This window comes from Raphanus sativus, chromosome 2 (assembly GCF_000801105.2).
Source record: "Raphanus sativus cultivar WK10039 chromosome 2, ASM80110v3, whole genome shotgun sequence".
NCBI lineage: Eukaryota > Viridiplantae > Streptophyta > Magnoliopsida > Brassicales > Brassicaceae > Raphanus > Raphanus sativus.
This window is the reverse complement of record NC_079512.1, coordinates 39,384,255-39,405,223: the sequence shown is the minus strand read 5'-3', so window position 1 is coordinate 39,405,223 and position 20,969 is coordinate 39,384,255. Positions and strand designations below refer to the sequence as shown.

Below are 20,969 nucleotides of genomic sequence, written 5' to 3'. Positions count from 1 at the left end.
TCAAAACCAAAGAGTAAGCAATCATCTCTCGTCTGTTAGCTAGTTGAGTGGATAACGACTCTGATTTTTTGGATTGTGATAAAAAATGTTGATATAAGAACGTATAACAAAATGAAAAGGTATTGCACAAATATAATATAAAGGAGTGAAATAATGTATCACATTTATTAATGTGACCAAACCCAAGAAGAAAAAAAAATGTGAAAAGGGGTTTTGCTTCCCATTATTATTGTTGCAGGGAAACTAGTATATCACTTTCTTTACTCCCTTAAACAGTCAAAACCAATGCAGACTCCAAAACCAGTGTCTTAACTTTCTATATTTGATTCTTCACTTTTGCCAACGCATAATTTAATAATACCAAACAAAACCTTGATAAGAGCCATTAAATGAATGAAATGCGTTCATCACTTCTCACAAGTCCGATATATATTGATTTTCGGATCATCATGTCAGAATCCATATCCATTTTGGTGTTGATCTCCTGCTCTTCTTGATCTTCTTCCCGTAGATGGAGATGCCGAGTATGATGAACTGCTCGTGGAATACATCGAAGAAGATGCTGGCAAGTCGAGATGTTTTGACACACCTGTTGTATCAGTACCACCATTGCATACTGATTCTGCTTCCATAGGCAACTCGTCTAGTGTCTGTTTGACAATCCAAACCATATGGTTATATAAACTTTTTTTTTTGCTGAACGGATAAGGTCTAGTTGGGAACATACCCTGTAAGCTTGCTGAAGAATGTGGAGTGTTTCTCGAGTGCGTTTCCTCTTAACCGCTACCTCATCCGGCTCTTGCAGCATTTCTTCAAACAAGTTCTCCCTGCACCATATGACACAACCACCCAGTAATAAGAGACTATCCAAACACAGATGTGAAGCATCAAAACAAGCCATTATCACCTGTATAGCTTCTTGATGAAGACATTGTGCAGCTCACGTTTTGTGTGGTTTACCTGAGTTCGAAAAAGAAGTGGTATCAGTACCTTTCAGCAACAGGGTTTTGTTGCACAAGATGAAGTACTTACCAGGAAATGCATGATTGCTTTTGGTACTGAGTCCTCAATATTTTTCCTCACAATGTCATAGTATGATTTAAGCAACAGTTTTGTAATCTGAATCTCGACATCTTCCTGTTCTGAATGGGTTTCGGATGGCCTCAAGACAGCTGGGGGCTTCAGGAAAGCAAAGCAAACAGCATAGTGAAGTAAGTAAAACATGGATGACCAACATGTAAAATCTATGACAGCGCAGAAGATTCACCTCCTTTAGATAGATCATCGATAAGTTCTGAGAAATGTCCTCAACAGCTTCATTAAATGGTTTGTTTAAGAAGTTTTCTTTGGTAACTGCCCGATTATCACCACCTCGGAAAATTGAAGGGATACCCCACCTTGAATCATTCGCATTTGCTATCAAGTATCCAATTAAAACCACAGTTAAACTCTACCCAGAATCTCTAGCTCTTAAACATGTAGATATATCACACAGCTAAAATATCTTCTGAAACATGCTAAATTATCTCTTGCATGCAACAGAAAATGAACAGTAATTAGAACCTTACCAGCTGGTGCAGCTTTTTCAGCATCTGCGGATACAACTCCCTGAGAACATATCATGAAGAAGTGTCAAATAACAACTATTTTGCTTGAAAATTTCTAACTGCCTGAAGATAAATCGATTTACGTATATAACATTTAAGTAATGACATACCTGATCAGGGACAATTCCATTAGCTTGTCTGCCGAGAAAAGATCGAGATTTCACCTGACTTGCTGAAGAAGAAGAAGTTTTCTCGAGGTCCACTGGATCCTGCTACATCATATAAAACGTATAAGAAACAATACAGAGCATATATTTTTTATGTGTTTCTCAAAGTGCTTCAGACCTTTGGTCGTGCCACAGGATGGGGAACCCTAGAAGACTTCACGTTTTGCATTGCAGCCTCCACGGCCTTGGTTCCGCCAATAAAATTAGGATGAGAAGTGTTTATGTAATCCATCTGCGAACAGCACTCAAGATATTAACATCACCACTGAGGCAGTTATGACAACCAACACTAATAGCTAAGTTCGAGTTTAGAAAGAACTAATCAATCGAAAACGAGAAAATCACTGGTCAAGATTGAAAAGACCTTCTAATCAACCAATTATCACAGGGATCTTGAATTCATTAAACAGACCTCCATATCAATGATATCACCGATCATTGCTTCTGAGGGTTCAAGACCTTCTCGCAGGAAATCCCCAATAACCTCATCCATGCGTTTTCTCAGGACAGGGAAGCGCTGTAACTCATTCATCATACATTTATGACTAATCTGTAGAGAAATTCATAGTTATGAATAAAATGATATCAAAATTATAATTATTTATCAGCAACCAAAAGAAAACCTCACCTTTACGAGCTCATCAAAAATGAACCTAGCACACTGAAGGCTAGGATCTAACAAACGAGATATCTGCCTCCTAACAAGAACTTCAAACGGAACCTATGCAGAAAAAATTGGTATCGAAGGACTGTAATTAGATCTCCTGGGAATTAGAAAGGGTAAGGAAACATATTAAAAACCTACGTCTGGAACAAATAATGCGGATCTTGGCCCAGTTGCATTCTGGATTGCAGTCCGAATATCATCATCTGTTAAGTCTTCACACGGATCAACCTCCTGAAGAAGCCATGTGAAGGTAAGTCCACCAGTCTTAAATTCACAAGAATTGACTGTGAAAAATAGATATAAGTTGTGCAGCGAACCTCCAAACTCTTAACAAAGATTGACTGGAAAATATAGTGAATCCTTGCTCCTCCAGAGAGCTCTGACGTAGACATTTCTTCACTTTTCCCATCCAGCAATGAAGAGTATGCTGTTTCAAAAAGTAACCGTGAGACACACTACGAACCAAACAAAGCATAAAACAAAATATCAGTTTCAGATATTACCTTCACAGTATTTTGAAAGAAAATTGAGGAGAAGAGCTCCTTGACCAGCCTACAGATTCAAGTGTAGTAAACCAAGTGAATAGGATAAGTTTGACTAGTCGAAGCAAGTCATAAAGAAATGACAAAGTAGCATAATAAGAAATGTGCATAAACAAGTTAACTACCAAGTGCCCAGAAATCTTTCCCGGCAAATAAGAACACTTTAAATGCTAATTCTACCACTCAAAAAAAAAAAAGACTCCATGAATGACATGAGAAAATAGTCAAAACAGTGACATTGCTAACAATAAAGTGGAACAAATGGTAGTTACAAGAGTCAAGAACAGTGTCACTGCTAACAATGAACTGGGCAATCAAAACTTACCGTGGATTCTGTAATTTCACCATAACTCTGATGTTCCTTAGCTGTGGCAACCAAAGCATTACTTATACGCGACTTCAAATCAGGAAGCAGAACTTTGATATGTTGAACAAGGATCTAGAAAAAATGCAACAGAAAGACTAGCTTCGATTAGTTATGTTGTAAAGTTGTATCAACTGAGAAAGGAAACAAACTAGCCAACAACAACAAAACAATTAGTACATACAACAACTTTCATAATAAACGAAGATCCTGATTGTCAGAGATGAGAGAAAAAAAAGTAACTCTAAGAGATACAGAGTGTAAGTAACTCTAAGAGATGAGTAGCGCAACATCTTCAAAAAAAAGGATAATTCCAAACTGCAGAAAATACCTGATTTAACTTCTTTGCTAGCTGAGGGATACCCAAACGATCAGCAAGACCATGATAAGCCTGTGTCGTACAAAAGAAAAAAAAAATATATAATCAGACAAACCGCAAGAGTATCAGGAGGGGATACGTCAAAATGATACAACTTACTGGGCGACTTCGGAAGAATTTCTCTTCTGCGCTAAGTGCTTCCTTGACAGAACGGTTTAGCAAAATATCCTGTTTATAAGAAAAAAAAGTAAAGATCAAAGGAAATTAACCGTTACGTAAAATGCCGAACCACAAATTCAAAGAAAAGATCATCACCCGCATTGAGTCTAAGAAATCAGAGTAAAAAAATAAAGAGTACAGGAAGAGTCAGCACAAGACCACAATCTTACCTCCTGGCAACGGTTAACAACTCCCACATATCCAAGTCGTAAAGGAACAACTTTTCCAAGAAGTAAGTTACGAGCATCAGTACCTCTGTCCATGATATCCAACTAAAAACAGAGAGAACAATGATCGTAAAAAAAAACATGAAATATCTACTACATGATAAAGGCAAAAAGAAAGTTCGGACAGGAGATATTTCACCTTTGTGATAACACCTATTGTTCTGTGACCTGGAGACATTGAAGATGAGTAACATCAGATACTACACATTAAAACAATCATTTTTTTTTTCTCTTAGCTGAAAACTTACCATCGGGATCAGCATTCCCTGCGATCTGAAGGGCATCAGAGTTCGCCAAATCGGAATTGGCGGGAGTAACAGCCAGTATCAAACAGCTAGGCTGCTTGATGTAAGACAAGATCATGGTTCTAATACGTGCTTCAATGTCAGTAGGCTGGTCACCAACAGGGACCTTAGTGATACCAGGGAGATCCACAAGCGTGATATCCAACACATTAGGAGAAAATATCTTCAAACGAATCTGCTTGTCCGACACACCTTTGTTCTCTCCCACCAATCTATTCGTCTCAGCCTACAAACAATAAAAAGAAGATGTTGTTGAGTGACTATTACACATTTAAACGCAGTGAAAGTAATTAAAGTCAATTAGGGTAATAAAAAAAAAATAACCTCAATTTCGCGACGAATCTCGGAGAAGTCGTAGATACGGTTGTTAGGGAGGTGGAGGAACTCTCCCCACTCGTCATCTGATCCGCCGTTGGATTTGCTCTTGGTCTGGAGGAGCTGGAGGACGAGGGGGCGGCGAGTGCAGATGTCGTTGCCGCGAGGGAGGAAGTCTCGGCCGACGAGGGCTTCGAGGACGCTGGACTTGCCGCTGCTCTGGCTCCCGACGACGGCCACCTGAGGGAGCTCGATCGAGGACTGGCTCCCGAGCTGGGCGAAGATGTCTTGGAGCTTGTTGACGATCGGGATCACGGAGGAGCCTAGAGGCGCCGCTTTGCTGGCGGCGGAAGAAGGTGGAGGAGCCTCGTTGGTTGCTTCTTCAACAGACATCGTTGGATCGGATTTGATAGGGTTTTCGTTTCGTGCTTAGTGTATTGGGAGAAGACAGATCCTTCCTTCCTCCTCTCTCTCTTACGAGTCGCGAATGAAACGAACGATAAAGATGAAGACTTTTATTCTTTTTTTTTATATATATATCTCGAGTTTTTACTTTATCATCAAGCTCTTAATTTTTGTTTTTTGTTCTAATTTACTTGGGCTAGAGTTTCGAAAACGTGAACAAGCCGCATTTTGCTCTTTAGGTTAACTAATCAAAATTAAGGTGGTCTGATGATAAACATTTTTTAATTTTTGGATTAAGTTGCAAGCTTTTTGAAATATTAGGGGTATTTTTCAATTTATATAAAACATATAAGTGTGATGTGGGGTCGTTTGGTCCTTTTTAAACAGGATAGGAGGAGAAAAACAATTATCAATCAGATTCAGACATAAGTATATTAGTTTGGAGGTGAGAGGAGGAGGAGACAGATCATCATCATCATCTGTCCATCGAGCTGTCTTCAAAAAGGTCTCTGCTTTGAATCCCAAAAGAAAGAATGAACGTAGAAGAGGAGATTCAGAAACTTGAGGAAGAGATCCATCGTCTTGGTTCTCTCCAGCCCGATGGCTCTTACAAGGTCTTCTTCTTAGATCTCTCTACATCTTGGAATCTTTATTTCATTTGCTTTTCAGATCGTCAATTGTTCTTTTTTTATGGTTTATGCGATCAGATCTAGAGGATTGTTAATTCTCTCTCTCCCTGTGAATGTTTTGAATGATTAAGAAAGATGTTGAGAGGATTTGGTTTTGGTTCCTTATTGTTGTGTGTTGGGTTTTTTAGGTGACGTTTGGAGTGTTGTTCAATGACGATCGATGTGCCAACATCTTCGAAGCTTTGGTTGGGACTTTGAGAGCTGCCAAGAAGCGCAAAATAGTGGCATTCCCAGGGGAACTCTTGCTCCAAGGCGTTCACGACAAGGTCGAGATCACTCTCCGTCCATCTCCACCACCACCTCAAGCTACTGTCTCCGCTGCCGCCGCCACTTCCTAATTTTTCCATTTCCGTTTTGTTTCGTTTTATCCTCTTCTTCCTTTCCTTCTTAATGTGTAATGAAATGATGAACTCGAAGATCTCAAATGATTGCTTTTGCTTCTCTCTCTCTTCGATTATATTAGTTGAGAAAAATGAGAAATGAAAAAATATACAATGAAATGGGAAACTTTTGCTTCTTTCTACCATCTTCCTCGTTCTTGACATTCCTCTCCAGCATGGTGAGTAGCTATACCAGCTTAGAACCGAATCTACGCGCTTGATGGCTGACACTCTTGAATCGCTGCTTCCAATCTAAGGTTATCATCACCGGAGGAGGAGGAGGAGCGCGGCAGGTTCAGAGATACGGTGAGGGTGGGAGTGACTGAGCGAGTCTGGATGGCGTGGCGGGGGATCTTTTGTTAGACCAATGAAATTGTAAAATGTGGAGTGATGCTGTTATGAACAAACCAAAACGCTACCGTTTTTATGTATTTTTATTTAGAGAGTATAAATAGGTAAAGCAGTTATCCCGAAAAGGAACGAAAGGGAAGACGTGATCGGGAGGTGAAAGAATCTCTCTCACTTGTTGAGTTTTTAATCCAACTTGTGCTTTAAAAGACTTAAAGATCAATCGTATAAACAAACACTTCTCTTAGTTTTATTAACTTCAAAGGTTTTCTTTAGAACACAATATAGATCACAAGACAACTCTTATGCAAATAGCAAAGCCTAACTTGATCTCTCTATCTCTAGTGTTCTCTTTGTATTCGGATGATTCTAAAAGCTATGACTACATCCCTATTTATAGTCCTCAGACTTTCCTATTTCAAATTGACTTAACAATTTAGTTTAACCGACATGATAACGTGAAAAGGAAAACTAACGTCTTTCCTTTATTTTGCAGGTTATGACATTTGGGCTGGAAGATGAGATTGGGCCCATATACCCACAATCTCCACCTTATGGCCCAACTCACTTCAACTCTTCTTCTCGTTTCTTCCTCGATGAGTCCGTCAACACACACACACGGTGACTTGAGTTCTTCAACTTCTTCCTATGCGATTTGATGATCCGATCCGGTGAAAGCTTCGCCAAGTTTCTTCTCCGGTGTACCTCTCTATCGCCAAGAGTCTCCTCGAGCTTCTCGTCTTTGCCATGTCTCCCTAGAACCTCGATGTGGTGATGAAGTCTATCGGCGAGTCCCCTTTCGCCGTAGTTCCGATGTAGCTCGTACGCCGCCACCTCTTCCTCACCTTTCTTTGATTCTCAAGATCAACTTACTTCCAAATCCTCAGCTCTCTCCCTTTAATCAAATCAACTACTCACCAACTCCTCTTCCATGGTAAGCGATCCATAATCTAAAAAAAAAAAAAAGCTCGCGAGTTCTTCTTTTCCTTGATGATTAGTGAATCCTTGTCTCTGAATGTTGTAGGTGTTGAATGATTTGCTCGATCTAGCCGGATTGCTGCAGCGCCCCGGTGAGATTCTCCACTCTGAGTTTGCTTTTGAAATGGTTGTTTTAATCTCTGTGTCGGTTAATATCATTAGAAGTTTTCCCTTTGCTCATACACTTGTCTCCCTTCATCTCTTGATAAAGTAACTGTCTTTACGGTAGCTGTTTAAGACTGTGTCTAATGAACAATATATTGCTTCTTTTTTCAGCCGAGATACTCGTCTCCCTTCAGCCTCCATCGCTGTTTAAGACGTTTTCTCCCTGGTAGTCATCTTCTTATATCAATGCTTCTTCATTGAGTTTCATCATCCGTTACTTACACTTTTGTTTGTTTATCTCTTCTAGCTTCTCCACCTTGAGCTAAGATTTCTCCGCCTCGCCTCTCCTTCCCCACAGGTAACGTTTCCTTTGAACTCTAAAGTTCCTTCATTGTTGTTTAAGAAATAACCGGAGTACTTTAACTCATTATTTCTTCTGTGGCGAGGTTACAACAATGATGTTACCTGTGGCGCTCCTGTCTTTTTAGGCGATGTTTAAGAGATCACAACAGAGATCGAACTTAGGCCCGGGTAAGGCTTTAGTTAGAAAATCTGCTGGATTCTTGCTAGTATGAATCTTAGATAGGTGAACCTTGCCTTCTTCTACAACGTCTCTGATGAAGTGATACTTGTTGTCTATGTGTTTAGTTCTTTCGTGATGAACATGATTCTTTGCTAGGGCTATAGCGCTTTGAGAATCGCAGTGTATCTTAACACTTTCTTGTTCAAAACCCAACTCTACACATAGTTTTCTCAACCATATAGCTTCTTTCGCGGCTGCGGTAAGAGCCATGTACTCTGCTTCAGTTGTCGAAAGAGCTACCACTTCTTGTAAACTTGATTTCCAGCTAACCGTATTTCCCCATACTTGAAACACGTATCCAGTTACAGACCTTCTTCTGTCACGATCAGTAGCGTAATCAGAGTCACAAAAACCTTCAATGCTAAACTTTGAATGCTTAGTGAATGTTAGACATCTTCTTGTAGAACCTTTTAAATATCTCAAAACCCACTTTACGGCTAACCAATGTTCTCTTCCAGGTTCAGACATAAAGCGGCTTATGAGTCCAACTGCAAAACCTAAATCAGGTCTCGATCCGACCATTGCGTACATAAGACTTCCTACCGCGCTTGCATACGGTATGTCTTCCATGTACCTTCTTTCTTCTTCAATCTCGTCTTTAGTAAGACTCTTTAGTTTGAACTGAGATGTGGTAGGAGTATTTACAGCTTTTGCTTCAGACATACCGAACCTATTTAGAACCTTTTCCAAATAGTTCTCTTGAGACAACGTTAAGATTCCCTTCTCTCGGTCTCTAGTAATGTCCATTCCTAGTATTCTTGAAGCTTTGCCTAAATCTTTCATCTCAAACTCTTTGCTTAAGCTCTCTTTCACATCCCTGATTTCTTGTTTATCTCCCGAAGCTATAAGCATATCGTCGACGTACAGAAGTAAGTACACGGCCTGCTCTGTGTTCACGTTTCTAATGTAAACACATGGGTCTTCTCTGCTTCTCACAAACCGTTGGCTCTTCATGAAACAATCAAACTTTCGATTCCATTGCCTTGGTGATTGTTTCAAACCATATAGTGACTTCTTTAGTAAACAGACTTTATTTTCATCTCCTTTCTTTATGAATCCTTCTGGTTGATTCATTAAGATTCTTTCTTCCAAATCTCCATGAAGAAAAGCTGTTTTAACGTCCATCTGCTCAAGCTCATAATCCCTGTTTACCACGAGAGATAACATCAATCTTATCGACACATGTTTCACAACAGGTGAAAACACTTCATTGTAGTCGATTCCTTCCTTTTGGGAATATCCCTGAGCAACTACTCTTCCTTTATACCTTGGATCTTCGACTCCAGGTATCCCAGGCTTTAACTTGAAGATCCATTTGCTGCCTAAAACTTTTGCATTCTCGGGTTTTTCAATTAGTATCCAAGTGCCAGCCTTTTGATGAGATTCCATTTCATCACTAGCAGCATTCTTCCAAAACTTGCTTTTCTTGCTCATCATAGCTTCTTTAAACGACTTAGGCTCGTCGATTTCAATCTCTTCAGATGCAGCTAAAGCATAAGCCGCAAAATCAGTATCTTCGAACCTTGAAGGAGGTCGGATCTGTCTTCGTACTCTGTCCCGTGCAAGCATATACCCTTCGAGATCCGGTTCTCCTTCTGAGTTTTCTTTTTCCTCTTCAGAACTTGTTTCTTCTGAATTTTCTGATTCTTCAGCTTCAGAAACTCCACCTTGAACAGGTGACCCCTCTACATCGACTGTACTAGGCCCTTCGATTAGAGGATCTTTGAAAGTAACTTTCATAGTACTTTTCTTTCTTTCTTTCGGCTTATCTTTAGTTTCTGTGTGTTTAGGCAGCTCTTCTTCATTAAACACCACATTCCTACTTGTAACGCATTTGCTTTCCTCGGGTAACCAAACGCGGTATCCTTTAACTCCAAACGGGTATCCCATGAAAATGCCTTTTAAAGCTCTTGGACTTGTTTTCTCTTGAATCGTGTGGACATATGCAGAGCAACCAAATCGCCTAAGATGGTTTAACTCGGGTCTCTTTCCTGTCCACATCTCTTCAGGAAGCCGGTAGTCAATGGCTGAGCTCGGTGATCGGTTTATAATGTAGACAGCCGTTGATGCAGCTTCTGCCCAGAAGTCTTGACCCAAACCTGCTTCTGAAAGCATACATCTTACCTTCTCCATGATTGTCCGGTTCATCCTTTCCGATACGCCGTTCTGTTGTGGCGTATACGGACAAGTCGTGTGTCTTTTGATGCCTGAGTCTTTGCAGAGCTTGTCGAACTGTTTATTGCAAAACTCTAACCCGTTATCTGTTCTAAGACACTTAATCTTCTTCCCGATCTGAGTCTCCACAGCTACTTTCCACTCTTCAAACTTGCTGAACGCCTCATCTTTGGATTTTAGAAAATAAATCCAAACTTTCCGAGAATAATCATCTATGAAGCTTATAAAATACTTGCACCCTGCTAGGCTTTCTGGAGTAGACGGTGCACCCCATAGATCCGAGTGTATATACTCCAAAACCTCTTTCGAAGTATGCTTGGCCGCAGGGAAGCTTTGTTTATGAGACTTTCCCAGGACACAAGTCTCACAAAACTCCAATTTATCTACCTCTTTGTTTGATAAATATCCTTCCTTCACAAGCACGTTTAAGTTCTTTAAACTCATGTGCCCTAGCCGTGCGTGCCAAATCTTCGTCATGTCCACCTCAGCTCGCGTCACATTCGCTTCTCCTTTTGGAACCGTTCCTTGTAGATAATACAGGCCTTCATTGTACTTTCCAGATATTATCTCTTTTCCATCTTTGTAGAAACGAATCATGAAATCTTTCCCTTCGTATTTGCATCCTGCTCGCTCAAGCATTCCATACGAAATAAGATTTCTGCTCATGGTTGGCATATATCTTACATCAGTAAGTATCACAATAGAACCGTCAGGTCTCACGATCCTTATCTTGCCAATTCCTTTGACGTCGCAGTGAGTGTTGTTTGCCATCAGAACTCTGCCTCCTTCGAATTCTTCTAGGTCAAACAGAACATCTTTGTTTGGAGTTATATGGAAAGAACAACCAGAGTCCATAACCCATTCCGAGCTGCTGTCGTGTGTACTAACTGTTAGTACAAGTGGCTGCTTAGGCTCTGCAGCTACATTAGCGGCTCTTTGTGTTTTTCTCTCTGGACATTCCCTTTTCCAATGTCCTTCTTTGCCGCATACGAAACACCCCTTGTTGTTCTTGTCGTATCTAGGCCTTGATTTAGAACGTCCGTGCCTGCTCTTCGATCTTCCTTTCCCATTCCGGTTCCCTCCCTTGTTTGATGATCTTCCCCTATCTTCCACGTATAACCCTTCATCTTGTGACTTTGAAAGCTTTCCACTTTCAAGTAACTCTCGCTCTTTAGACCTAGCAGCTCCCGTCACTTCATTAATCTTGAGAGTGTCCCTGCCGTATTTGAGAGTTTCCTTAAGATGATCATACATACGAGGCATTGAGTTTAGTAGCAGGATAGCTTGAACTTCTTCTGAAACATCCACATTCAAGTTATTGAGGTCTGATACTAACTTTAGAAAATCATCAACGTTTGCGTCTATGCTCTTGGAATCGTTCATCTTGAACGTGTAGAATTTATGTTGCAAGTAGATACGATTCGGTAAAGACGTCTCCGTATACAGCGTGTTTAAAGCGGTCCACATCGCAGCAGCTGTATCACAATGGCTGATCTTCCGTAGAACTTGGTTACCTACGTTCAGGACGATTAAGTCTTTAGCTTTCTCCGATTTCTTGAGCTTTTCTGGATCAATCTTTGAACCCGTCGTTTCTTCTTCTGCGTTCTTCGTCTCCCCTTCTGATTCCTCCTTGGTAGTTGGAGAATCCATCAGAAGTGTCTCATCAGTTAGGATGTCTTTTAGCCCTAGAACCCCAAAGTGAGCCATCATACGAACTTTCCACAGCAAGAAGTCTCCTGTTCCTTCGAACCGGTCCACCTCGATCCTTGTCTTAGTCATCTTTTAAAGCACCCGCAATCAAACCTGGATTGCTCTGATACCACTTGTTGAGTTTTTAATCCAACTTGTGCTTTAAAAGACTTAAAGATCAATCGTATAAACAAACACTTCTCTTAGTTTTATTAACTTCAAAGGTTTTCTTTAGAACACAATATAGATCACAAGACAACTCTTATGCAAATAGCAAAGCCTAACTTGATCTCTCTATCTCTAGTGTTCTCTTTGTATTCGGATGATTCTAAAAGCTATGACTACATCCCTATTTATAGTCCTCAGACTTTCCTATTTCAAATTGACTTAACAATTTAGTTTAACCGACATGATAACGTGAAAAGGAAAACTAACGTCTTTCCTTTATTTTGCAGGTTATGACATTTGGGCTGGAAGATGAGATTGGGCCCATATACCCACATCACTTTCTCCAGTAATCTCCTCCTAAACCAAACCACTCAACGCATCTATTCAGCCGAATACGGTGGATCTTCGCCGGAGTATATCCCGGGGAAATCGGTTTCATATGGAGAGGGCCGATGAAGGAACCGGCGAGCCTTCTGGAGCCGCCATAAGATCGAGGCTCAGTAACAGAGCGGATCCTTTCCTTGTTGTTTGCAGGTGTTTCAGCTTCGTTACCTCTCTTATCGCCATCCTCTGCGTCGTCGTTAACGTTCTCGCTGCCATTCGCTCCTTCCGAGATAGCCACGATGTATGTAATCCATCTCTTTCTCGTCTCTTGATCTTCATCGTCTGAAGCTTGTTTTTTTTAAAAATCATTTTAGCTGTTCGATGGAATATTCCGGTGTTATGCTGTGGTGATTGCTTGTTTCGTGGTTCTCGCCGAGACTGAATGGGGTTTCATCCTCAAATTTTCCAAGGTTCCTTTCGTCAATACTTACCCTAATCTAAGCACATATGTTTTAATTTCTCTACTCGTTACACACTGCAGGTTCTTGAGTACTGGGCTGGTAGAGGAATGCTTCAGATTTTGTAAGTTACCATCCTCTTGTTTATAAATAATTTTTTTTTGGGGGTGGGGAGTGTTGGCTTCAGCCAATTCAAGAACACGTGTCATGACTTAGTGTGTCATCATCACCAAGATGATGCTGAGAGAATTTGAGACCATGTCTTGGTTGTTTTAAGATTTGTTTTTTTTAATGTTTATATTTGTTTGATTTGGTCGTTTCAGTGTTGCTGTGATGACGAGAGCTTTCCCTGACTACCTGGCTCAGAAGAAGGATCTCCTGCTTCTACAGAATATCGCTAGCTACATGCTCCTTTCTTGTGGTCTTATCTATTTCATCTCAGTTACGTTTTCACCTTCTTTTGACTTACTCTTCATCTTACTTTGGGTTGCATCTTCTTGCCTCTGGAAAATGAGTCTCTTCCAATTTTTGCACCTTAATGTCTCTTTTGGTCCGATATTGGCAACAACTACCCCTTTTTGGTATGTGTCCCCGATTGTGTTCTTACCGTCAGTCAGTTAATCTCTGATCGTTGTCTGAACTTCAGGGAGTTCTGTGCATCGGCTTTTTGAAGCGTGCTCGGCAGCAGAAGGAGATTTCAAGAGAACAAGCTGTCAAGGATCTTGAGGCAAGTACTATCCATATAGTTTAAATTTGCACTCGAGTCTCCATTCTCTATTTGCTGCACCATCATAATAATTTAGCAGATGGTTCTAAATCATTGAATCTTGTTTGTTGCAGGAGATAGACCGACGCAGGGAAGAGCTGGAACAATTGCTCCTGCAGCATCGCAGTAGAGACGACGTGTGAATAATAACAAGTACCAGCTTCAGCTTCATTGAAAGGACGAAATCTCTGTTTCTTTCTTCTTCTTTTTTTTTTTCTTTTTGTAGTAAAGAATTGTGTGAGCTCTCTGTTTCTGCATCCCTCCCACTTTGATAAAATCTGCTTCTTTTTTTCTGTCTGTTGAAAAACGAACCTTTGATACTTAACATGTAAGAGACGAGCAGTATTGAATATGAATTTTGACGTAGATTATTACTTATATACATGGATGAGTTTAAATAGCATTGTCAACGCAACAACTCTAGAGCGCAAAAGTATCCCCATGAGATTTGGTGATATTCTTCTTTCAAGTCTTTGGCCTCTTGGCCATCACATTACAACTTGAACTAGAGATGTTTTCTTTGTTCTGAAGTTCGTAACTTCCGGCAGAGCTTCCCTCATCATCAGACAACACAAGAAGAATGTTGTTACAGCAAGAACGAGCAGCTAAAGCTCTACTCTTACTCTTGTAGACTCCTTTTTCGATCAATGCTGAAGCAGATTTGGTTTCTCTGGTTTTGTGAATCTCTTTGGATGCTCCAGTAAATAGAATCAATTCATCATCTTCTTCTTCGTCTTCTTTCATCTCAACTTCATATGAATCCTGGGAATCAGGGACGTATTCTACTGAAACAGCTTCATCATCATCAGTGTCCTCAATATAAAGCATGCATTCCTCTTTTCGTAATGTTTCCATCTCTTGACAGATAGATTCCTCTGTGTCCATTGGCAAATGGATTTCTTCTTTCTCACCACTTTCTTGAACTTCTTCCTGGTTTGCGAGAAAGTGTTAGAATCGCTATCAACATAATATAATTAGCATTTAAAAACTAAACTGAAGACATAGTAAAAAGGAATTACCACTATAGGCGACATAAAGGACTTTCGGCGCTTGGAAGCCTCAGGGAGGTCATAACCTCCCGCGTAAAAAACTTCTTTGCTGAGAATCTGATCTGGCAAGCAAGTCTTTGTTTGAGGAATGTATGTGACGATTGATGAGGAACCACCATCAAATGGTTTTCTCCAATTACAGGTCTCAGTCACATTCTTGCTTTCGTTTTCTTCGTCATTCTTGTTGGAAACTCGGAAATGAGGTGGTTTGCTATTGGAATTAGCTGGAAGAATACTTGGATCATGACCTTTGTGGAGATTGTAAAGCAACTCTAAGATGTATCCACGCTTAAGTGAAGCTTCTTTGGCAGGAAACCATTTCCTAGTTAGCTGATTAGAAGCAGAAAATAAATTAACGCATCACCTTCAAATCACTGTTTCATGCTGATGTTATTGCATACGATAAAATATGGTAAATTCAGAAAGTCAGATGCAACTTCATTATATCCAAAAGGAGATGAAAAGAAAAAAGAAAACTTACAAATTTTCCCGATCTTGTGATAAGAGAAGGATTGAATTTAGCAGGAGCTCGTGTCACAAAAAGTTCCAAATAGTGGAGCAAAAAGAGGCCACAATCAAACGAATTCTCTTGTTGCGGGAGCTGCATTGTAAAATGAAGCAATATCATCAGAAAACCAATGAAAAAAATTCCACAACGAAAATATCGGATGATATTGGAATATTAACATGTTTCTCAAAGAATCCCAACAAAACTGCATTGATATGATAGACATAAACAAGTCTACCGAATAAAGACTCATCTAGCAAGCTCCTCAACATGTTCATCTATTGCACGCATACAAGCAGGGGTACTTTGTAAACAAGGATAATCTAGAACCAGAGCTTTACACAATCATGACAGTGGTATTAGTTTTGAGCCTTCTATCCGTGCTCAAGATAATTTCATTCTCGTTAGAAGCAATACCTCGAGTGAAATGAGCTGCATATTTGATGCTCTTGATAAATCAGTTTTTGTGTTTCCTTGCCTCGCTTTCCACTCTTCACGTAGGTAACTGTGATCACATGATTGACATTTAGGTAGTTTACTCATGCTATGCAACAAATATTCATGATAAAATCGGTTCATTTGGCTGGGGAAGTCTTCATATAAAATGGATGGAAAATTAGTGAAGACCTCTCAAGTAAATAAACAATTGATTAACTGCAAACTCAACACCAGTAACTAGCCTCCTATGCATAAGTTGCATTCGCACTATACAAGAAATAACTCGCGAGACTATTTAAAGGTATCATGACATAATATGCTCTCTTGAAACACAAATGCCAAGAACGAGTAAATGCTATACAGCATCGCCGATGCCAGTGAATATAATGAAAACGTTGTTGAGCATACCTCGGAAAAATGTTGACGAGACCACCCTTGTGGCTTCCTTTAATTGAGTCCAGATGCAAGATGCATGGAACCCTTGATGCGTTTTCGACTTCATCATCACCAGAGTGATAATTTATTTTTAGGCTATTATAAAACAAGCATAAGAACATAACATAGGGAGTTAACCTTACCAGAAGAAGGAACCAATTCACCTGGATGACAGATGATAATCAGACTCCAGTGAAAACTGCAATCATAGGCAAGATAAATCATCATAACAGCGGCAGGAACTAATTACCCATGTGTGTGGATAATGTTTTCACCTGAAATTTATAGGAATAAATATATAATCTTTTTCGAAGAGTTCCACATTCTTAGTCCACTTCTGCACACGTTGGTATGCTTCCTTTCCTCCAAACGAGCTAGGTGAACCTTTGTCTAAGTTAGCTAGCTTACGGAAAAAGAAACAATTGAAAAAGTGGAATCTGCCCCGTTCCTCTGGTGGAATCCGACTCTTAAGGTACCTGCAAGTATTAAACCAAATTTTACAAGCTGCGTCCAACTAGTTTATGCATTGAAAAGGTATATAAATGATGGCAAATATAATACGACAATGTTTTTAATTATAATCTGAACACCTAACATCAACTCATGCTACAGTTAACGCATTTTTAAAAACAAACGAGAAGTGACCTTGCTTTTGACATGGCAATACTAGGCCTTCTATGCTCTACGAGTACAGATTTTATTTTGTTATAATGTTGAGAGTTAAGACAATACGAAAAGATAGTAACTTACTTGATATAAAAATCAATGATTGTATCGTTAATGAAACGTCTTGGCTTCAGAAGCTCTATGTCTTGCTTCCGCACTACTACAGCATCTGGTTCTCCTTGAGGGTAAACTAGATCTTCAAATGAACCAGCTAGACTGAAGATCAGAATATAAACAAACAAAAGGTAAGATAAGAATAAACGGGGGTCAATATCTAAATTAATTCAAGGCACCAAGCGTTACGATGTCAAGCAAATACATGTTGCTTATATATTTCAGATAACTAGAAGGGGCATCAGAAACACATTCATCATATAGCATGCCTTCAAAAGCTAATATAACAATCTTCCATAATTCTATACACATCTAAGTCTCAGGTCACCAATACCAACATAAGTCATAAAATAACATATAAGAAGTTAGAGGAGTACATCACCAAGTTATCAGATTACATCTACCAAAATTAAAATTTATAAACCACGAGTATATGATACTTCATACTTACTTGGTGAGTGATGTTTCCAAATTGTGTCCACTACAAGCACTTTCCTCGCTTTCTCTGTCAACATTCAACAACGATAAACTAAAAGTCAGAACCTGCCATATGTTTTTCCTGTCTAAGTAACTTCTCTCTCTTAGCCTTTTATAGGATTTCAACCTTACGTGGTCCTTTTCACTATTGTCAAAATCCTTTTCATGAAGATTTTACAATTGAAAATTTCCAAGAATCTATCTAGCTCACGAGGAAACAACTAAACATAAGAGATTTTTATACATCACACAAATGTGTTGTTCACTGTGTCACCAAATCAGTTCAAGATGTGGAAATTACAAAGAGAAAAACACATACTTCAGGACTTGAGCAAAAGACCAATTGACTCAGATGCGACCAACATTTATACTGTACAAAATGCAATAAAGATGCTAACACAATGGTGGGATAATGATGACTTACGTTATGGTATCAAACCATATATCCTTGTATCTCGAGTCCAACAATTTGATGGTTTCTACTTCTTTAAACGATTTAGCGTCATAAACGGAAAACTTTAGGAGATCGATGCCTGTCAAACATGGGTGCAGGTATTAGTTAGACTGGAGCTGACGTAGAAAATATCAAAAGCTATCAACAGAGAGATATGATGTATAGGCGCTCTTATTTAGCTAACAATTTCCAACTTTGAGAAACCCCCTCGCACTGAAACAACAGTAACATAAAAAAAAGAGAGCTTATGGTAAACCTGAAATCTCTTTCGCATTGTCAACTTCGTTAGGGTCCCTGGACTTCAGAAGGACGTTTACCACGGCAGTCTCAACCTGAAAATTTACAACTCAGATATCATAAGAAAACTCATCAACCCATAAATGAAATATCTAGCAGAAATCACCTCTGAACACCACTGAGACTCAATTCTGACGATATCTTCTATTGCCCACTTACAACTAAATGTCCCTTTAGTTGCATTCACCGATGAACTTTCAACACTCATACAGTTGCGTGAAAATGTCAGCTTCGAGTTAGTACAGTATATATCTCCATAGATAATAAGATCAGGGATTATGAGAACGTGTGAATTCTCGGAATCCTGTAAATGCAGAAATATAAAAGCGTGAGATATTTTCTGAATATAAGCCCACATGCATAACTCTTGAAACAGCCAGTAAATCAAAGAAAAAGTTTTCAGAGAAAGAACAAGCTTTGGTTTTCAGTTACATGTGGTCCCTTCACTATCTCTAATAAAAGCGCATAGACTTACAACTTCACGTGAACCAGAAGTAATACTTGTGGCTTCTTCTCCTTCTGAGGCTGAAATAATACAGAAAAGCTTCTTTAGAGCAAGCAATTTTGAGGGAAGAAACAACAAATAAAACTGAAACTAGATAGTGGATATTATAGCTAAATAACCATCATCATTTTCCGATGACGATGACGAATTAACTCCAATCCTTCCATGGGAGTCATCGGATGTTACATCAATCAGGTCCCACTGCAATACATTGTACAAACAAAAATCAGAAAATTTCTTGACATTCCTATTCCTTATAATAATACATCCTTCATGAATTCATGACAAGGCTCACAGTTTTATAATATCCGCTGGGTTCACACCTTAACCGCTCTTCTTTTGCTGGGACTGCATAAACCAAAATCAGTTTAGCCAAGTTAGATGACAAACTCATAACTCTCGCACCTACGAATAGACATTTTCTCTTACTTTTACCTTCAACATCAATAACTCTGTGGTGGTTCAGTGCTTTGCTCTCGCCTTGCGTGCCCTGCGTGACTGAAACTGAAAGATCACACAGAGAATAATATCTTCGTTTATCTTTTGTTACGATCTAAAAAACTTGATCACTTAAGAGTATAGTTTTAGATACATCATCATCACACAAGAGAAGCGAACAGATATTGCAATCATCAACGCGATTTGTTCCCCCAGAGACGCTAATCAAACGCAAAATTTCGATAGGAGAATTGAGAGACGAGACGACTTACAGAAACGAAGGAAGTCGTACTTATCGAGAGCGCGGGGAGGTTTACTAGTAGTTCCAGGGGAATCGAACTTTCGGAGGAGTTTCTTCGACATCTCTTCAACGTGCTCGTCCTCGTCAGTGTAATCGAATACTCCGATCTTCTCGCGCTTTCCGCGGGAGTGAACAGACGGCAGAGTCATCGCTGCTCTTTGAGTTCCAACGGAAGGAGAAGAAGGATCGAGACGCATAATCCGCACTAGTAGGAGACGGAATTTGAATTTGCGTTTTCGAGTTACATCGTACCGACATTGAGAAACCGGTCTGAACCGTTAAACCAAGTGGTCTATGCTGAAACAACATTTTAATTTTCACATTGAATAAATTGGATAAGATGCGGTAACAATATTTTAACTGAGCCGTAATTACTACTTGTAAGTTGTAAGTAAGAAAATTAATTTGGATGTTGATGACAGTGTTGCGAAAAAGGGGGATGTTGATGACAGATTCCTTATTTTTCAACACAAATTCAATTATAAACGGACTAAATTATAATTAGCCTTATGATAACTTTGGATTACTCAAAACACTGTTGTTCAATATTCTAACTTTAATCCACATTATATGTACACACAAGCGATTTACTGGAATGATGTTAAACGGTATATTATATATGAATCATATACAGGATTATATAATACCCCAAGTATATAATGTTGAATGTTGTTGGAGTGTAGACCATTGACCAACAACCATGTGTAAAATATTATTCGTAAACTATACAACACATATTTACACATGAACTGTATAATTAACCAGAAAAGTCAATTAATGTTTTTTAAAAATATTTAAAGATTTTCTTAAAGATTATGCTAAAAAAATTATGGTGTTGCATCGACCAGTATCCTCAACAAATTGTAAATATTTTTATACTAAATTTTGTATAATTTATTTGTTACTGCTTTCAAATATTTACCTAAGTATAACTAATTTTTTATCAAAGTAATCTAAGTGATCAACCGGCAAGATACCATAAACTTTTTTATAAATTAATAATGATAGAATTCTCATATTTTATTAATTTTGAGAATTATTACTTACTTGCAGACGTAGGGAGGAATCAAATAGCTGCAGCTTCACGGGGGAGGGGAGAAGAGCTACTGGATCTGATCGACTTTTTTTGCGGTACGCGGAATGTAGGGTTTGGATATACAGAGGAGAGTTCTTTTAATTAATTTTTGGACCTTCTCTTGGGCTTACAATAAGAAATGGGCCAAACCATTTGTCTCCTTCTCTATTTGGACTTGTTTCTCTCTTCTCCTTTATTCCGGTTGTTTTAGATGTAATATGACAAAACAACATCAAAATGTTTAAGAAAATTTATAAAGGAATTGCAATGTGAATAAAATAAATAATATAATATTGTGTTTATATTTATATGACCTGTGATATATATATATTTTTAAGAGAATGTGTAAAAGAGTGGAAGAGTGTGAATTAAATGTTTCCTATTCAAATAATCTAACATTTTGTGACCAAAT

General features: G+C 39.0%; 4 protein-coding genes across 6 annotated transcripts; 2 read left to right on the top strand and 2 right to left on the bottom strand.

Moving 5' to 3' along the window:
- Positions 1-107: 107 nt before the first annotated feature.
- Positions 108-5,246, bottom strand: LOC108839751 (dynamin-related protein 3A). Of its 2 annotated transcripts, none has more exons than XM_018612526.2 (20): positions 4,742-5,246; positions 4,361-4,643; positions 4,252-4,280; positions 4,056-4,157; positions 3,826-3,894; positions 3,679-3,738; positions 3,309-3,422; positions 2,945-2,993; positions 2,759-2,868; positions 2,580-2,672; positions 2,403-2,495; positions 2,187-2,324; positions 1,893-2,006; positions 1,718-1,819; positions 1,569-1,608; positions 1,268-1,416; positions 1,033-1,179; positions 908-960; positions 728-827; positions 108-650 (listed from the first exon to the last, which is right to left on the bottom strand). In XM_018612526.2, exons 1-20 carry the CDS (start codon positions 5,123-5,125, stop codon positions 453-455), a joined length of 2,427 nt encoding a protein of 808 aa, XP_018468028.1. In that variant the 5' UTR covers positions 5,126-5,246; the 3' UTR covers positions 108-452. The 2 variants fall into 2 exon arrangements, with proteins under 2 accessions (XP_018468028.1, XP_018468029.1); XM_018612527.2 differs by having other exon boundaries at positions 1,718-1,816; positions 4,742-5,245.
- Positions 5,247-5,523: 277 nt separating this feature from the next.
- On the top strand, positions 5,524-6,266 carry LOC108837458 (costars family protein ST45-2). The gene is made up of 2 exons (XM_018610503.2): positions 5,524-5,751; positions 5,955-6,266. Exons 1-2 carry the CDS (start codon positions 5,671-5,673, stop codon positions 6,162-6,164), a joined length of 291 nt encoding a protein of 96 aa, XP_018466005.2. The 5' UTR covers positions 5,524-5,670; the 3' UTR covers positions 6,165-6,266.
- Positions 6,267-12,578: 6,312 nt separating this feature from the next.
- LOC130508358 (uncharacterized) lies at positions 12,579-14,180 on the top strand. The gene is made up of 6 exons (XM_057003820.1): positions 12,579-12,877; positions 12,951-13,046; positions 13,118-13,158; positions 13,358-13,475; positions 13,681-13,761; positions 13,875-14,180. Exons 1-6 carry the CDS (start codon positions 12,692-12,694, stop codon positions 13,941-13,943), a joined length of 591 nt encoding a protein of 196 aa, XP_056859800.1. The 5' UTR covers positions 12,579-12,691; the 3' UTR covers positions 13,944-14,180.
- LOC108839573 (probable ubiquitin-like-specific protease 2A) lies at positions 13,996-20,602 on the bottom strand. Of its 2 annotated transcripts, none has more exons than XM_057003818.1 (18): positions 20,530-20,602; positions 19,454-19,779; positions 19,179-19,247; positions 19,039-19,091; positions 18,863-18,944; positions 18,714-18,763; positions 18,345-18,542; positions 18,198-18,273; positions 17,912-18,020; positions 17,462-17,515; positions 16,981-17,112; positions 16,506-16,706; positions 16,374-16,429; positions 16,204-16,291; positions 15,775-15,862; positions 15,331-15,450; positions 14,820-15,179; positions 13,996-14,730 (listed from the first exon to the last, which is right to left on the bottom strand). In XM_057003818.1, exons 2-18 carry the CDS (start codon positions 19,677-19,679, stop codon positions 14,266-14,268), a joined length of 2,427 nt encoding a protein of 808 aa, XP_056859798.1. In that variant the 5' UTR covers positions 19,680-19,779; positions 20,530-20,602; the 3' UTR covers positions 13,996-14,265. The 2 variants fall into 2 exon arrangements, with proteins under 2 accessions (XP_056859798.1, XP_056859799.1); XM_057003819.1 differs by having other exon boundaries at positions 19,179-19,241.
- Positions 20,603-20,969: the final 367 nt, after the last annotated feature.

Excerpts from the sequence above, each read along its gene's own strand:
- LOC108839573 (XM_057003818.1), bottom strand. The coding sequence starts at position 19,679 with ATGCGTCTCGATCCTTCTTCTCCTTCCGTTGGAACTCAAAGAGCAGCG. Across the intron at positions 18,543-18,713 it reads CTTCTGGTTCACGTGAAGTT|GATTCCGAGAATTCACACGT; the intron begins GTAAGTCTATGC and ends CTGCATTTACAG. Across the intron at positions 18,274-18,344 it reads AGTCTCAGTGGTGTTCAGAG|GTTGAGACTGCCGTGGTAAA; the intron begins GTGATTTCTGCT and ends GTAAATTTTCAG.
- LOC108837458 (XM_018610503.2), top strand. The coding sequence starts at position 5,671 with ATGAACGTAGAAGAGGAGATTCAGAAACTTGAGGAAGAGATCCATCGT. Across the intron at positions 5,752-5,954 it reads AGCCCGATGGCTCTTACAAG|GTGACGTTTGGAGTGTTGTT; the intron begins GTCTTCTTCTTA and ends TGGGTTTTTTAG.
- LOC108839751 (XM_018612526.2), bottom strand. The coding sequence starts at position 5,125 with ATGTCTGTTGAAGAAGCAACCAACGAGGCTCCTCCACCTTCTTCCGCC. Across the intron at positions 3,895-4,055 it reads TTGTTAACCGTTGCCAGGAG|GATATTTTGCTAAACCGTTC; the intron begins GTAAGATTGTGG and ends TCTTATAAACAG. Across the intron at positions 651-727 it reads TTCTTCAGCAAGCTTACAGG|ACACTAGACGAGTTGCCTAT; the intron begins GTATGTTCCCAA and ends ATTGTCAAACAG.
- LOC130508358 (XM_057003820.1), top strand. The coding sequence starts at position 12,692 with ATGGAGAGGGCCGATGAAGGAACCGGCGAGCCTTCTGGAGCCGCCATA. Across the intron at positions 13,047-13,117 it reads TCATCCTCAAATTTTCCAAG|GTTCTTGAGTACTGGGCTGG; the intron begins GTTCCTTTCGTC and ends TACACACTGCAG. Across the intron at positions 13,476-13,680 it reads GTCTTATCTATTTCATCTCA|GGAGTTCTGTGCATCGGCTT; the intron begins GTTACGTTTTCA and ends TCTGAACTTCAG.